We start from the raw sequence: 15,821 nt of genomic DNA, 5'->3' as shown, positions 1-15,821 counted from the left end.
AGTGTTGCATGTTTACATTATAGCACCTCTAATGTACGCTACAATGAACACTTGTGTCACACGAACAGATATATCAAGGTGGTTGTCATGGTTTCAGAAGAAGAGTTGTGCCTGTAAGTAAAACGATACTCAGTTATATCATAGTTTTATCTACATGTTTCTGTTTAGTGATCTGTATTTAGAATAAGTACTGGGCTTTTTATAGCATTGTCACGGTTCTTTTCCATTCACATTATGTTATATTATAATATATTGTATTGTTATTTTCATAGTTTTTATATAGAGGTTTGGAGATATTTAAGTGCATGGTTTTAAATTCTGTAGATCAGCACTTTGATTTGATGTTATTTTGTAGATATTTTCTATTCTAAAAGTCAAAAAGAGAGAAAAAAAAAAAAGCAGAATTTCTGAACTTGCTATGAAGTGTGATAAATATATTTTGGGATTACACCTGTAAAATAAAATCTCCTTTTTAAACAAGCAAACTTGAATTTGGCTAGTCACCCCTTCAAGATTGCATCTTCGTGCACCTCTGCATTGATTTTAGTGAACTAGTTAACTTTAACTTTATTTCTGGGGAAAAGATAGAGTTGCAGGGAGCCACATCTGCATGGAGCTGAAGTAGAAGTTTGTGTGAACAGTCTGACCTTCCTGAGCAAGCTTGGACTTTATGTACTGAAAACTGCTTTTTGGTTCGCTGGTGGTAGCCGGACACCCACCTCTCACCAGCACAGATGGTTCAGGACATTAAAGCTGGGTCAGTCTGACACAGATGTCGGCTTTTAGCCAACGTTTGTGGTCTAGATAGAAATCACAGATGAATGGGACGTAAAAAGCAGCACTATTAGAAGTAGTCCAGAGGTGCACAAGGACAAAACCTTTCTTTAAAATAAATTGTCAGAGTTCCAAAACATTCTGATCGCACCCCGTGTCGCTTTTTCTGTTCAAATATAAACAGACAGTGGAGTAAGTTTCAGTACAACATTTCAAGCAAACGTCAAAGCCGTAATGAACCTAATAATAACCTAATTAGCTTGAATAGACTGGATTTTAAAACGTAGAAGCTGTTTATTAGCCGTTTACTAGACTATGTGGAGGTGAAGGTGGTTCTCGGGGCTGATGGTGCACTCCTCCTCCCTCCAGATGAGCTTCCAGGAGGACCAGGAAATCGGCTTCATGCCCCGGCAGCTCAGCAGCGGCAGTGAGGATCACAGCAGCAGCGACGAGGCCTCCTCTCCCTGCTACTCCTCTGGATCCGAACCGATCCCACCACCTCCCACCCAAAGCCCCCCGCCTCCTCCGCCCTTGCAGGCTCTCATACCCCCTCCCATTCCGTTTACCGACCCTCTCCCACCAGTGCGCTTCTCACCCGAGCACGTGCCCCGCAGCCGGATGCCCTTCCAACCGCACCACCCCATCATCCCTCCTCCTCCACCCCCTCCGAGGACCATCCTGTCCAGCCGCTCTCCCCTACACAAAAAGCACCCGAGCAGAGACGAAAATGAGAAGACTCTCCAGCGCTTCCAACCCACCACCCGCCTCGGCCACACAACCCTGACCTCCACCAAAACCTTGCGCTCCCGCCCCACCTACCTCCCACGACAGTTCAGCCAGCCTCAGCCTATCCGCCAGCCCTCCCCGCAGCCCTCCCCGCAGCTGCTGAGGCCGAGCCAGCTCGTCCTGCAGAGGCACCACCAGCTCCACCACCAACACAGCTACCAGGGCCCACTGCCGCCGTCCCTCCAGGAGCACAGCCCATCCCAATGTCAGAGCCAGGGCCACGCGGGCTCCTCGCTGCTCTCGCAGCCTCCAACCTCTCACTCCACCCTCCCCAGTCACATGAAGACCTTGGAAACCACAAGGCAGGAACACCACACCTCCAAACAGGTAACATCTGCACTTTGTGGTTTGTTTGTTTTTTGTCTTGTTACTTGAAGTACAAATAAGACGTCAGCACACACAGAAATAGAAAATGAAAACACTAAGAGGTTCACTCCATCAGTGCTGCAACTAAGAGCGCTTAGCAACAGAGGTGCAAACTAGCACTTAAACACTCTGGTGCTAATCAACATTCTGCATCATTTGCCCCATTTTAACCTTTTAACATCGCTCATGTTTGCCAGCAGCCAGTTTCGGATTTGATGTACCGTCTGATCTATAATCAACTTTTTAAAATCTATTTCATCCCCAAATGTGCCTTTTATGACAGAAGATCTATTAGGCCAAAAACCACTTAAGAGGCTTGATTTGAAAGTTAACGCCTTCAGTATGTTAAGTGTAGCCCAACCTTGACTCTGTGTGGTTTGACCTGTGGGACGTCAGAGGATAAGGAGAAATAAAAGGACTACATGAGCAGTCTGAGACTGTATTCTTCCACCAAAACCCCAAATTCCCCCAACACTGCTCGTGAATTTAACATGATTCCAGATTTCTTCCAGTTTTTTTTATTTCCGTGTCATATAAGTGTAAAGATCCAGGATAAAGAATCTTTACACCATACTCTTCCAGTAATTCTCCTAACAAACAGACAAAAACACAGAGACAACAAACAACTCACATGGCCTCTTTGGAAGAAGCTAATAAACTCTGTTTCTTTTCATGCAGATCCATTTAAAACATGAACATCTGCTCAAAAATCAGTGTCCACTATTAAGTGGGATCACACATACAGTTGATTGTTTGGCTCAGATCTTAATTGGACTTCATTACTCGAGAACAGCATTCAGGCAGACCATCAACTTCATCCCGATAGGTCACATGATCTCATTGCAACCCACAGTTCAGCTGATATTCTCCTATAGACCTGAGTGGGAAATCTATTTATTTTGTTTTAATCTTCTTTATCCTGTCCACAGTGTGCTGTAAGCCACTTTGCAACCCATCTCAACCCCAGTACTTCCTGCCATGCTCTTTCTAGCTTAACCTCGTGCTCTGTCCCCGGTTTTGCTGTTGCTTTCCACGACAGACCCATACCCTAAATAACTAATAATAGCAGTAATAATTTCTTTGTCTACAGCTGCTAAAGAGTATACAAGAAACTTGTGAGGTCCATGCGCACAGTGGGAATATGATTCAGTAGTGAGAACTGCTGTCTTTGTGCTGAACTAGAACACTATGGCTTAAGTGTTAAGTAATTGTTTTTCCATCTTCAAGGCTCCACCACCACCTCCTCCACCATTACCTCCTCCTTGTGACCCACCTCCGCTGCCCAAGCCGGGCCAGCAAGCCTCAGACGCTAACCACATGAGCGTAAAGAGGCTCCGCTGGGAGCAGGTGGAGAACTCTGAGGGAACAATATGGGGTCAGGTGAGTGGTGATCTCCAGTTATCTTGCATTACCCTGTGGTTAGAGGCTGTACGGATACGTATATGTATGGCTCTGTCAGTAAAAAAAGAAAACAACATGTGAATCTACCCACTCGGACTGTGAGTTTTCTCACTACTCCTACATATCTCCATCCATATTTGGAAAAACCTCCTTATGTGTCTCCGATGAGTCATCAAGGCAACAATGTTGTTTTTGTAAACAGAGGCTGTGCCAGACTTGATCTGCTTTTAGATGTTAAAACGTTGAGCCTTTTTGATCCCAGCATATATTCCTATCAGACATGAATAAAATCTGAACACCATCCATAAAAGAAATAAGTTAAAAAAGCTGATTTTGACTGTGCCTTCGGAGAGTACAGTGTGTCCTTGTCTGTGTTTAGCTCGGGGAGGATTCAGAGTATGACAAGCTCACCGACATGGTGAAGCACTTAGACCTGGACCTGCACTTTGGGACTCAACGCAGATCCAGTGAGTGATTTTGTAACTTTGTCACGTCTTCATCAATTCATACACATCAAGTCATCTTAACCTCTTTGTGTCTAAAACGATACATTTGCATTGCATCTGAATATATGTGTGTCTTTATTGACGTCGCCTGTTGTGTTTGTACCTTCACAGTTATGTTCTCCATTGGAGCTGCTTCATTCACCTGCACCTCAAATCCATTCTCCATACGGCACCATATCCCCCTCTTGTTTTCTGTCATGATTATCAGTAATAACACAGATCTGCCTATGTAAAAACCAAACCACACAACTTGCTGTTACCGATTAAAAATCATTTTATTGGCCTCTAATGGCAGAGTGTGTTATTAACCCACCAACCCGCCACGTTCAGCCTAGGTGACTTAGTTTGTGTATTGACCCCTGGTGCCAGGAGAACGCATCCTTACACTGTTTGTTAAAATTATCAGTCTCTCCTCCAGAGCCAGCCTTCCAGCCAGAGAACTTGAAAAAGAAAGACGTGGTGGAGATTCTGTCTCATAAGAAAGCCTACAATGCCTGTGAGTGCCACACAAACACGACACAAGGGTCGAGGATCAAGGATGTGAGACTGCAGCAAAAATACCTTTTATAGTTACAGCTGGTTACAAAAACGTTGCACAAGTAGAAGACAAAGAACATCACTTAATGAAGGCCAAACATTTTCTGCGCCACTGATGTGGAAGAGGAATTATAGACACTATTTAGACAAGGTATCAAATCCACATTGTGCCCACAAGATAATATATAGCTGATAAACTTGATGAAAATTAACTGATAAAGTGATTAACCTGATAAAAACATGTTAGCCTGAAGTAGTAACGCTGCATCGAAGGGCAGGGTTCAAGTGAGAGCGCACTCAGACATATATATTAGCATAACAAGGATAATAGAACAGAATCAAGAGTTGAAAATTACCACTGACTCTGCAGCTGTTAAACTTCTGCTACTACTTATTCAGCTTCCCATGTGTGCTCTGTGCTTTTGCAGCATTTTTTTTACCTGCTTGCATTTTAAGTTGCATTTGACCTCTCAGGGCCACCGTAATGGATACAGTTACACTGTTCAAATAACTTAAAGAAACACTGGATGATCCAAGTGAGTTAAAGTTCAGGAATATCAGTTATAAACCATCATGAATCTATTTCACCTCCCTTGGTTGGAATGAAGGTGAAAACAAGTGCACCGCAGAAGTAACAGCGAGATAACGCCCTTAAAGAAAATGGATTTGGCCACAGATCATTGCTCTCTCCTTATTCCTTCTGACTGATTTCTCTCTAGATTTGCTTTGTGCTAACTGGTACCTGATAGGTTTGTAGCTTGAACCTATTCGCTGGAACGTTGAAGACAATATAATTACACAGCAAGCAAGACACGAAGTAGGCAAACCTAACAGTACCAACAGGTCGTTCATGTTTCATTCACAAGGAAAAAGAGTGAGTCTCTACAAGAAGAAAAAGACATGTATATTTATGTTCTTCCTAGATCGTGGATCAGATTTGGCCAAATTTGATCAAAGAATTACAAAGAGTCATCTTACGTCAGCGTAACAATAGAGGCCAGTGTAGCAATATAGCAAGACAATGAAAAGTCTAAAAATGATGCCTTGCTTCTCTGCAGTTATCCAGATTGGACTCTTTGGCACAGCAACTTCTGTCTTCTGTCACGGCACTGCTAATTCACTGTTAATTAGCGGGTTTATGATGTGTCTCTGGGTTTCAGAGCTACATGTTACAGACACATGGTAATAAATGTGAGTGAAAGACACGCAGATGAAGGGTTTGTCAGCAGAGCGGGAACACAGTGATCCTCTTTGGTACATAAATTCTCCACATTTTCCCCCGCCTACTCACCCTCCTCCTCCTCCCTGCAGCCATCCTCATCGCCCATCTGAAAATCTCCCCCGAAGAGCTGCGTCAGGTGTTGATGAACATGACCACCGACAGGCTGGAGCCGGCCCACATCAAGCAGCTGCTGCTGTATGCCCCAGACGAAGAAGAGGTGAAACAGTACGAACAGTTTGATCAGGACCCGGGCAAGCTGAGCGAGCCGGACCAGTTCATTTTCCAGGTGACTGTGAGGGGAAAAATGTCAGAGATGATCGGAGATGTTTTAAAGAGTAAAACTAAATGATTTAACATTGTGTTTCAGATGCTAATGGTGCCTGATTATAAGACTCGCCTGCGGAGCCTCTACTTTAAAACGACCCTACAGGAGAGGACGGAGGAGATGAAGATCGCGTACGATTACATCTACAAGGCTTCAGTGGAGCTCAGGAGCAGCAAGAAACTAGCCAAGATCCTGGAGGTATGAAATGAGCAGTCGAAATGAAAATAAATCTGTGAATATCTGTGTTAGCAGTGAATACTTACGGCTTTACTTTACCAACAGTTTGTTCTTGCAATGGGAAATTACCTGAACAACGGGCAGCCGAAGAGCAACAGGACGACCAGTTTTAAGATCAACTTCCTAACTGAGGTACAGCACGGATGTCTGTGCCTTCAACACGGTAAGCTCGAGTTCAGTGTTTAGTCGCTCATGCGCTTCTCCTTCTGTCTCTTAGCTAAGCACAACCAAAACAGTAGACGGGAAATCCACCTTTCTCCACATTTTGGCCAAGTCTTTGTGCCAACACTTCCCAGAGCTGCTCAGCTTTCCCAGAGACCTCACAACAGTGCCTCTGGCAGCTAAAGGTACAATGCTCTTAGTTAATAGTTAATATACAGTAGAATCAGGTGTGCTTCTTTTGCATATTTTATGCTGTTGTTACAGTTTGATTTGCATATTTCCTTTGAGTTTCAATGGGTTTGTTACCTCATCTCCAATATTTCCCCGTGACAGTGAACCAGAGGGCCATTACAACAGAGCTGAGTGACCTTCACTCCACCGTGCAGGACATCAGGGCGGCCTGTCAGAAGATCCAGTCTACCCCTGACGATCACTTCACTTCAGTCATGAGTGTACGATAAAACCCATCCATTTTCAAGGCTGGAGCCTATTCCAGCACACGCAGGGTGTACAATGGGTAGTTTGCATGTTATCACAAAGCTGAAACAGTAGGAACGACACTCAGATTAATGTCATAGGGAGAACATGCACACAAAGGCCCAGGTGGGCAGCAGGGTTGAACCCTTATGCTGAGAGGTGACAATGTTAACCACTGTTCCACCATGCACCCCTACAGTAAAATCTGTAAATACATGAATGATGTTTACCAACGGTTAAGAGTTAAAGAGACACTTTTGTGTCTTTGCAGTTTCAGCTTAGCAAAGGAATCACTTGGCTGGCCCTGTCCAGTTCTCATCGACTACAAGCACTCTGATGTTTACTACCATACAGGTTATAATATAAGTGTAAAAAATATTATAAAAGCTCAGGAAAAACTTGACAAAATCGGCTGGTTTTGTTGTCTGGGTTCCATATTGTTGAAACAAACGACATAATGACTTGCCCGTTTCGCACTGCTAAGCTAACCGTTTCCTGGTTGGGTAAGAACACAAATAATATGATAATGTTGCACTTCAACGGTCTAATTGACCACAAAAATAATAATGGATTGGATTTATATAGCGCTTTTCAAGGCACCCAAAGCGCTTTACAATGCCACTATTCATTCACTCTCACATTCACACACTGGTGGAGGCAAGCTACGGTTGTAGCCACAGCTGCCCTGGGGCAGACTGACAGAAGCGATTGCTATAAGTCTGAATAGTTTTAGAGATTGTGCTACAGGAATCACACTTAAGGTTTAAGCATTCAGAAAAAACTGTATTATGTGGAAAAACTTAGTTGTACTGTTCAAATAGTCGTTTGTTTTTCTTTCTTACGACGTCTCAGTGCTTTGATTTTTAACTAAACTTCTTTTCACCGATGGACAGTTTCACTGGTCGAGCCCACTTTAGATCAGTGGGCTATAGTGCCACACAATGTAAGATGAGTTTGACATCCCTGAATTAGACTCAAACACACTTCACAAGATTAATGTTGGATTCTTTTAATATGTAATACTGAATTTAATAAACACCGGCAGCCTTGCAGAGCACGCTGACAACAAACTAATAGTAATTAATAAAAATGATGCACAGGTTTTAAGACGCTGTAACAAAGCCTATATTCATCAGCATAGCGATGTGTCAGGATCTAACAATTTATATAAACTGCTGTCCTGTGATTCCCCTGAGATGTCACATTTATCCAGAGAAAGCTCCGAGCTCTCAGCCAGCTGTCAATAGAGTGAGAATAGTAGGAAACTAAAACTCATATGTAATTCATCCATTGCTATTTTGTTTTTTAAACATCTGTCCTTTTACTTAATTTTACTTCAATCTACCCAACACATGTCCCTCAAAAGAAAATATAGAGAGCATGCAAGGATCAATAAGAACTGAATCTTTCACCGCAAAACAAATATCATGATAACAATATTACTGAACACAGTCAACATCCTTTTTGCTTGTTTTGTTTCTGGCTTTAGGATTCAGTCTTTGCTGAACGTCTGTGCGTTGACGTGGCTGCTGTTTGATGTTTCACAATGTTGAACTCTGATTACGGCTGTCCGGGAAGTCAGTTTGAAATCTGGACTGTAAATAACCTCATAGATTTTTGTACAAAAACATTATCTGACAAATGCAGGAGGAACGAAATAAATACAAGCAGTTCCAACTGAGCGGTGTTTTCTTAACGTTCACTATGTGTACAAAATGTGTGTCTGCGTACTTTGTGTGCATTTGTAAGGACCCCAATTTAAGCTTTATACATTTATAAAATGTGCACGCAGTGTCTATTTGTGAATTGATTTCAACAGCAGCCAGAATTACTCAGCCGTTTGTTTACTGTTTCCCAACTTTTAGGCTTTGATGACTAATTATTAACTGGTTCAGAAGAACAAGGTTCTACTCTGCTCTGCTTTGTGAATTAATTCCTGCAAAATGTGTCTCAGGTCTCTTGGATTTGTCCTGATTTTATTTCCTGGAGTGCTTCTCGGTGAGGACATTTATTTATTTATTTGAAGTTGTTGGTTATATATCTAATGTGCGTTTTTATGGGGCTTGTTTGTTTGTTTTTATTGTATTTCAGCACAGCACTGTGACGCTCCCAGGCTTCATGGTTATTTTATCCCCGAACAAGAGACTTACTCTGACAGAACCACGATCACTTATTCCTGTAATAACGGATATAAACCTGTAGTGGAGGGTTGGTGGGCAACCAGTACCTGTGAACATGGGAAATGGTCTCATGAACCGCAATGCATAGGTAAGTGTTACATATATATGTCTATACTGGGAATGGTAAATGTCTTTCACCATCTTTTACCAAAGATGATATAATATATATATACTATATTTTATATATATATATATATATATATACTATTATCATCATAATATATCGTAATAATCATATATACATATTTAAAAGATTGTGTAATCAGTTGTCTCAAAACATAAGAAATAAGCTAAAAATCAGACTGATCAGCAAATAAAGACAATGTTCAATCTTATGTCAGGATGGTGAAGCTTTCATTTTAACTCTAAAAAAGTTATAAACTAAATAAAAAATAATATTATAAGGTACAGGACATACAAATCAGAGTTTGGGACTCCTAATTCTCTTTGAATTAACCATTCATGCAGGGACACATTTTGCTGTTTGTGGAGTTTTAAAGTTAAATACCACAAATCACAGAAGTCCAAGCCTGTCAAGAATCATTCTGCCACTAATAAAAGAAAATTGCATTTCTTCCAAGAAAATACTTGTTTGTTAGGTTTTTTGTTTTGTTTTGTTTTTGTCTGTTTGCTCTTTTTTTGTTGTTGTTTTGATTTGTTTTGTTTTTTTCCCCTCCACTGTGATTAAGTTGTATTGTTGTTCATGTTGTATAGATAAGAAAACCAATAAAACATAAATTATGATTAAAAAGAAAATACATGTTGCTTCTCTTCATGGTTAAGATGGGAATTTGTCATTGATTGTGACTTTTATGAACACTTACACTAACCCTGAACCCCAACAGTTAATATTGTTCAACTGTTGATGGTGACTTTTGTCTGGTTTTCCTCAGATTTAAAGGAACAATTAAAAAAAACTTTCTTCCAGTAATTCCTTGAATTAACTCTTCACAACGTTTAATGCGACATGTTGCTGTTCGCAGTCAGAAAGTTTTAATTATGAATGTAAAAGTTACTCTGTGAAGTCTCAAAGTGTTGATGGTGACTCTGGTCTGTTCTTCCTCAGATGAAAGCAGCTGCCTTCCACCAACTATTCCCAATGGAAAGTACCCTAAAAGCTCAAACGGCTGGTATGACGATGGAAGTACACTAACGATAACATGCGATGGAGGATTTGAGCACCAAAACCAGATCAACACCACTACCTGTGGAAATGGAAAATGGTCCTCTGCACCAGTCTGTGAGAGTAAGTCTGCCACATGTTTGACTCCAGTTAGCTGTTCAACACTTTTTTTCTGCTTCTATTCATGACTTTTTATTTTTACAGGAAGTATGAGTGCATGCAGTGCACCTCCTAAAATCCCCCATGCAGTCATCATTCATGGATACCAGGAAGTGTTTGCAGCAGGTTCAGAAGTGCAGTATGAGTGTGAAGACAGATACACTGCACACACCGAGAAATCTGTTTGTATACAGGGAAACTGGACAGCAGTGCCAACATGCAGTAAGCTGACTGTTTAATGAGATCTGCATTTATGTATTTACTTTTTATGAATTGGCAATAATCCACAGTAAGTTTAAAAACAACTGATTACATGAAACTTGTATCAGTGCACAAATGAATGAGAATGTTTAGTGAATGATCAGGTGGTCAGAAATATAATAAATAAAAAATAATAAGTAGTCTGCAATCAATCGAAGTTTACAGTCTACAAATGATGCACGTTTAAACAGGAAGTGGACTGTCAGTGTCTGTTTACAGTCTTTTCTGCTGTTCATAGTGAAATTTAATAAAATACAAAAATACAAAAAAAACAGATATTTAATACATATTACAGTGACTTTATCCTTTTATTTTTGGGTGTTTTTGAGCAGTAAAAGTTCTTGGATGCATATGTAGTGGGTGTAGAATATGTGATGTATTTTCTGTCTCTCTGACAGAGATTGAAACCAGACCAGGTGGTGAACATACTGAATCACCAGTTACAGAAACAGGAGACGGCAGTGTGATACAGCCAGGACATGGAGGTAGGTTATGATTTACATTATGTCTCAGTGGGGGTTAAAAGTTCTCTAGCATGAATACCTTGTTAACATAAAAATGACTGACAAACTTTATAAAATAATAATAGAGAAAATGTTCAAATTGGCCTAATCTCAAAGCAAAATAACTGTTTTGTATCTTTCAGGATCTTCAAATGAGGGAGATACACGTCTTCGTTATACAACAAGTAAATAAGTACATTATTTTCTCCTTGAATTTATTCATGCTGACCAATCAGAATGTTAAGTGCATTACCTCAGCGACAGTTTGTTATGTTTTCAGAAATATTCCTGCGTTTTCATTTCAGTTCAAAGTTGCGGAAACTTCCCTGTTATTGAAAATGCTGTTGCTCAGCAAACTTCACGATACTATTTGATATACCGATGCCCACGTTTGTACAGATTAGTGGGTCCAGAAAGAGTGAAGTGTATCAGCAATGGCATGTGGTCAGACTTACCTGAGTGCAGAGGTATAAACACATCAATGATAATCATTTTTAAGGATCTCTTAAAGCGTTGGGGAGAAATTTTAATTTGATGGTTGTTTCTTGTGTCCAGCTAACTTCTGTGCTGTCAACACCAATGACAATCCTGCATACATATCTGTGGGAACTGTGCACATAGAAAATGGTAAGGAAGAGAGAGTGGAGTGTGTGAAACCACACAGCTGGTCGTTTGAACATTATTCTAAGATTCGATGCATCAATGGAAGAGTGGAGGCAACTAACTGTAAGTATTACTGTAAACTCTCTGTGTTTGAACGTGTCAGTCAGAAAAGAGTTTTCAGTGCTGTGTTGCCTACATGTTAACACGTTTTTATTACCTATAAGAAAGAAAACTTTGAGATAAATAAAACAACTGAACATGAATCGTTTTAATAACAACTACATTTTAAAAGCACTTAATGTCTCTCAGTGTCGTCATATCCAACCAAGCTTTTACAACTTTAAACTCCTTTAAACACACAGAAAAAACTACAGCAACTCTGCTGATTCACTGATTCGTTGTTGCCTTCATTACTTGTCACCAGAAGTACTGCACAGGCACCTGTCACACCTTGTAGTGTATGCTGCAGCCCTGACAGCTTCCCTTTCCCTGCACTAATGCCTGTGATGTGGAAATTATTAAAATGAGTAACAGATATACACAATAGATCTTATAGACCTGATGAATATGTATTTCTTTAACATACACAGGAAAGCTTTAAACAGAGTTTACTGTGTGATCACCTTTAATGAGGCTGATAAATATGTTGTTTACTTTGTGCCTCGTGTAAAAACACAGGGGACTATTTTGTAAACAAACATATCCACTTCTATAGAAACTTTGTAGAAACTTGTAGACATGTAGAAAACTGAACACACCTCATCTGCAAATGTTAAGTAACTGAAGTGTTCACACTGAGCTTCTGCATCACTGTTTACAGGTTGTAACAGGGCAGAGCATGCAGTGGTGAGTGTTCCTCTTTAAAAGAATTGCTGTTATTGCTCTGATCTGTCATTTAAAGAGCTTTCATATGAAGAAACACATCTTGGTTTTTTGTTTGTTTGTTTTTTTGGTGGGGGTTCTTGTTTTTTGTTTTTACACTTGTAATTTATTCACAAAATATATTTTTCTTCTAACCAGAGGTGCAAAAAACAGCTGTAGCTGAGGATTTGATCACCACCTTGGAGCTTTTAAAGGAGACACCTGACATATGATCACATCATCACATCTTCATTGTCATCTTGAAGAGTGTGAGAGAAAATGATTTGTGTGCTCATATATGAAACAAACACCGGTGAACTGAATAAAGTCTCAGTATTTACTATCATTACTCCTGCTGCTCTTGATTTCAGGGTGTTCCTGTTCAGGGTGACAAGTTGCTGAAAGTTCTCACATGTGGTTTTCTTTTCTGGAGCCTCCAGACAGTCATACACCTACAAACTCACACATTTCTTTTTGCCGTTTGTTTGTTTTTGCAGTTTTGATTTATTGATCGTGGCAAAAAGTTTGAGAAAAACTTCATCACTTTTTACAAATGTGAAGAATGTTTAAACTATCGAATTGTCAAACAGTTCTGACCAAAGTTACGGGAAAAGCCTCATAAAAATAATAACTTTGTTTTTATTTCTTTACTGTTTTTAACCCTTTAAAGCCGGTCGGAGCGGGCACGCTCTGTTTTGCGTAACTATTTTTAAATCCTGGTAGCACTGCAACCACTTCAGCTAGCGCAATAATTTTTTTTGCATACATCCACGTGAAATACTATGAATACTTTCCAGATGCAGTGTATGTGTGACCAACAAATTTTAAAAAAAAGCAGCCTAACACCCACAAAAGCAGATAGATCACTCATTACAGATTTTCCTTATTCAACTTATTCATAAGCTTCATAACAATGCCATGTGTTTACTTCCCCATCGTGCACAACCAGACGAGCCCAGACATATCTGACAGTTCGACACTTTACACTATTTTCTTTGCTTCCTTACCTGAGTGAGTCCTGAAGTGCATTTCTAGACTTGACTTTCCTTTAAATTCTTTCATGCAGACCTCACACTGATGCACAGCAACTTTCTGCAGTATTTATTTATGCAGACAACAAAAGAAAACAACACTTGCCAAAGTTACAGGCTACTCTGGAAAGGAGAGAGAGAAGCCGGTGACAACAACAACACCACTGCACTAGAGAACAAGCCCGTGGTTTGTATAACATACTTCTGCCAGACTTTCTCTCCCAGATGAGCACTTCTGTAGTGGACTGTCAGGTGATCATGGCATCTAATGCACTTGCCACACTCCTCACACTGTTGTGCTTTCTCACCTGTAATAGAAATGGGTACAGTTAAAATACTGTTTTTAAGTGTTTTAACGCTGTACCATGTGACTGTGTGGAGGCAAAGCCACGAAAGTAACAAGTAAAACTGGAGAATAGCGCTGCCGTCCCTTCCATGCTCACCAGAGTGTATTTTCTGATGTTTGGTCAGGTGATCGTGGCGTATGAAGATTTTCCCACAAACATCACACTCATACCGCTCGTCATCATGGTGGACTCTGAGGTGAAGCCTGTCCAAGGAACAGTTTAGCCAATATAGAGAACTATAGCTATAAAAACGGCATATTAATAATTGAGAGTTTGAAACTTTTGTCATCATCAAGCCTCTCCAAAAGTCACTGGACTCACCTGTAGCAGCTGTCACTATGGAAACATCAGCCACAGATACCACAGAGGTCAGGTTTCTCTCCACCCTGAATCATCAAGTGCTCCTTTAAGGTTGTCCTGTGATGAGAACATTTCCAGCCATGTTCCAGTTACTCTGGTATGATGATTTTATAAATGTTCAGTTTGGCGCACCTTAAAGTCTTCTTTCTGAAAAATGGAAAAAACAGATTTTGCCAAATCCTTCCGCCTCATATGAATTTGGTAAAAACAAATGTTCTTACTATACACCTGGAAACATTTTTAGTTGCTAGGCAGCCACGCCAAACCTGTTGGGATGCTGTAAACTCAAGTAAAGGAGAATCTAACTGTGCTTTCTTATATTTTCCCTCATTTTCCCTGATATCTGTTCCTTAACAAAAACACAGAGCTTGTAGAGATCTAGCTGACAATCAGAGAAACTCTGATTTTAAATCAAACACACATTAACCAGAAAACCTGTGCTTCTACATGTTTGATGTTTCGTAATGGTGACCTCTGATTACAGCAATCCGGGAAGTCTCTTTGAAATCTGGGATCTGTAAACAACCTCATAGAATTTATCCAAAACATTTTCTGAGAAATTCAGGATCAAATGAATAAACATGGACTTTTTCTGCCATATAAAAGTGAAATACTGAAGTGTTTTCTTGACAATAACTGCGTCTCACGGTCAGAAGGACTAAATATTCACAGTAAATGAGACAACAGGAGTAAAAAAAATGAGTCTTTGTGCATTCATTTGTCTTTATTTTAGTCCTGTCAAAATTAATGCATCTGGAGTGCAGAATGACTCAAAATTCCTGAAATGTTTCTGTCAACGCCTTTTGGGCAGTTTGTCCAAACAGAGTTACCTTCGCACATGCGCGAAAGCACCTCCAGCTTAAAATATCACATTGACGCAAAGCATACGTTAGCCGGGGATGCTGCTAGGACTTTGGTTAACGCGTCACTCAGCTTGCTACAAACCACTCACGGAGCATCGGGGACTCAGTAAGTCTACCTCGGAAATATTGACTGACACAATTGCCAAGTGGATTGCAAGAAACTGCATGAATGATGCATTGAATGATATTTAATCGTGATTAATCAAAATGAATCCACAGTAACCCTGTGATGAATCTGATTAAACATTTGTTTGACAGCACTAATACATATTATATATTAGTGTAAACTAACCTATTAATATATAGTTTTTTTGTTTTTGTTTTTAAAAGTTGTATTCCACAGGCGAGAACCTGTGCTAAAAGATTGAAGAAAACTATACAAATTCTCTTTGAATTTAAGCATACATTCTTTGTGTTTATTCTCCATTTACTTCATTAGTGCATGAATTTTAGTTACAAGTTTAAATATAAAGTTGAAGAAAATGTAATTGTGGCCAGGCTATTGATCAAGTAATTGCGATTAATTACAGAAAATTGTGGGATTTTTTTTTTTTAATTGGTTTGGTACTATTTTTATAACTAAAGTGTGCATTTTCAAATCTCTCAGTACAAAACTCACATTTGATCACATTTGTAACACCACTAGTCATTCTTTCAAATCTGACGTCATGATTTCATTGTATTTGCACATATTTTCATTCCACTTAATCATTGTTGCAGAACATATGATCATTGTG

At 39.9% G+C, this 15,821-nt stretch overlaps 3 protein-coding genes and 1 long non-coding RNA gene across 11 annotated transcripts in view; 2 read left to right on the top strand and 2 right to left on the bottom strand.

Annotated features, from left to right (window-relative positions):
• grid2ipb (glutamate receptor, ionotropic, delta 2 (Grid2) interacting protein, b) overlaps positions 1 to 15,821 on the bottom strand; it is a 78,564-nt gene that overhangs the window by 6,184 nt on the left and 56,559 nt on the right. The gene's annotated exons all lie outside the window — the stretch shown is intronic.
• On the top strand, positions 60 to 7,333 carry LOC121815631 (delphilin-like). 2 transcript variants are annotated; one of them, XM_042227377.1, is made up of 9 exons: positions 60 to 1,887; positions 3,154 to 3,306; positions 3,707 to 3,794; positions 4,252 to 4,329; positions 5,682 to 5,878; positions 5,960 to 6,115; positions 6,200 to 6,286; positions 6,372 to 6,501; positions 6,650 to 7,333. In XM_042227377.1, the coding sequence occupies exons 1-9, from the start codon at positions 1,120 to 1,122 to the stop codon at positions 6,775 to 6,777; spliced, it is 1,785 nt and encodes a 594-aa protein (XP_042083311.1). In that variant the 5' UTR covers positions 60 to 1,119; the 3' UTR covers positions 6,778 to 7,333. The 2 variants fall into 2 exon arrangements, with proteins under 2 accessions (XP_042083311.1, XP_042083310.1); XM_042227376.1 differs by having other exon boundaries at positions 61 to 1,887; positions 4,240 to 4,329; positions 6,650 to 7,332.
• LOC102310593 (complement factor H-related protein 1) lies at positions 8,455 to 12,832 on the top strand. 2 transcript variants are annotated; one of them, XM_042227378.1, is made up of 11 exons: positions 8,455 to 8,537; positions 8,659 to 8,791; positions 8,885 to 9,061; positions 10,040 to 10,219; positions 10,301 to 10,477; positions 10,915 to 11,001; positions 11,163 to 11,204; positions 11,325 to 11,486; positions 11,575 to 11,745; positions 12,443 to 12,468; positions 12,643 to 12,832. In XM_042227378.1, the coding sequence occupies exons 2-11, from the start codon at positions 8,737 to 8,739 to the stop codon at positions 12,661 to 12,663; spliced, it is 1,098 nt and encodes a 365-aa protein (XP_042083312.1). In that variant the 5' UTR covers positions 8,455 to 8,537; positions 8,659 to 8,736; the 3' UTR covers positions 12,664 to 12,832. The 2 variants fall into 2 exon arrangements, with proteins under 2 accessions (XP_042083312.1, XP_042083313.1); XM_042227379.1 differs by lacking the exon at positions 8,455 to 8,537 and having other exon boundaries at positions 8,645 to 8,791.
• LOC121815632 lies at positions 13,757 to 15,810 on the bottom strand. The gene is made up of 3 exons (XR_006055222.1): positions 14,183 to 15,810; positions 13,958 to 14,064; positions 13,757 to 13,822 (listed from the first exon to the last, which is right to left on the bottom strand). It is a non-coding gene; the product is annotated as an uncharacterized LOC121815632 (long non-coding RNA).

Source organism: Haplochromis burtoni, unplaced genomic scaffold (genome assembly GCF_018398535.1).
Source record: "Haplochromis burtoni strain Fernald_Lab_line unplaced genomic scaffold, NCSU_Asbu1 Contig_257, whole genome shotgun sequence".
In the NCBI taxonomy this organism is placed as follows: domain Eukaryota; kingdom Metazoa; phylum Chordata; class Actinopteri; order Cichliformes; family Cichlidae; genus Haplochromis; species Haplochromis burtoni.
The sequence above is the reverse complement of the archived record's forward strand: the minus strand, read 5'-3'. Positions and strand labels throughout refer to the sequence as shown.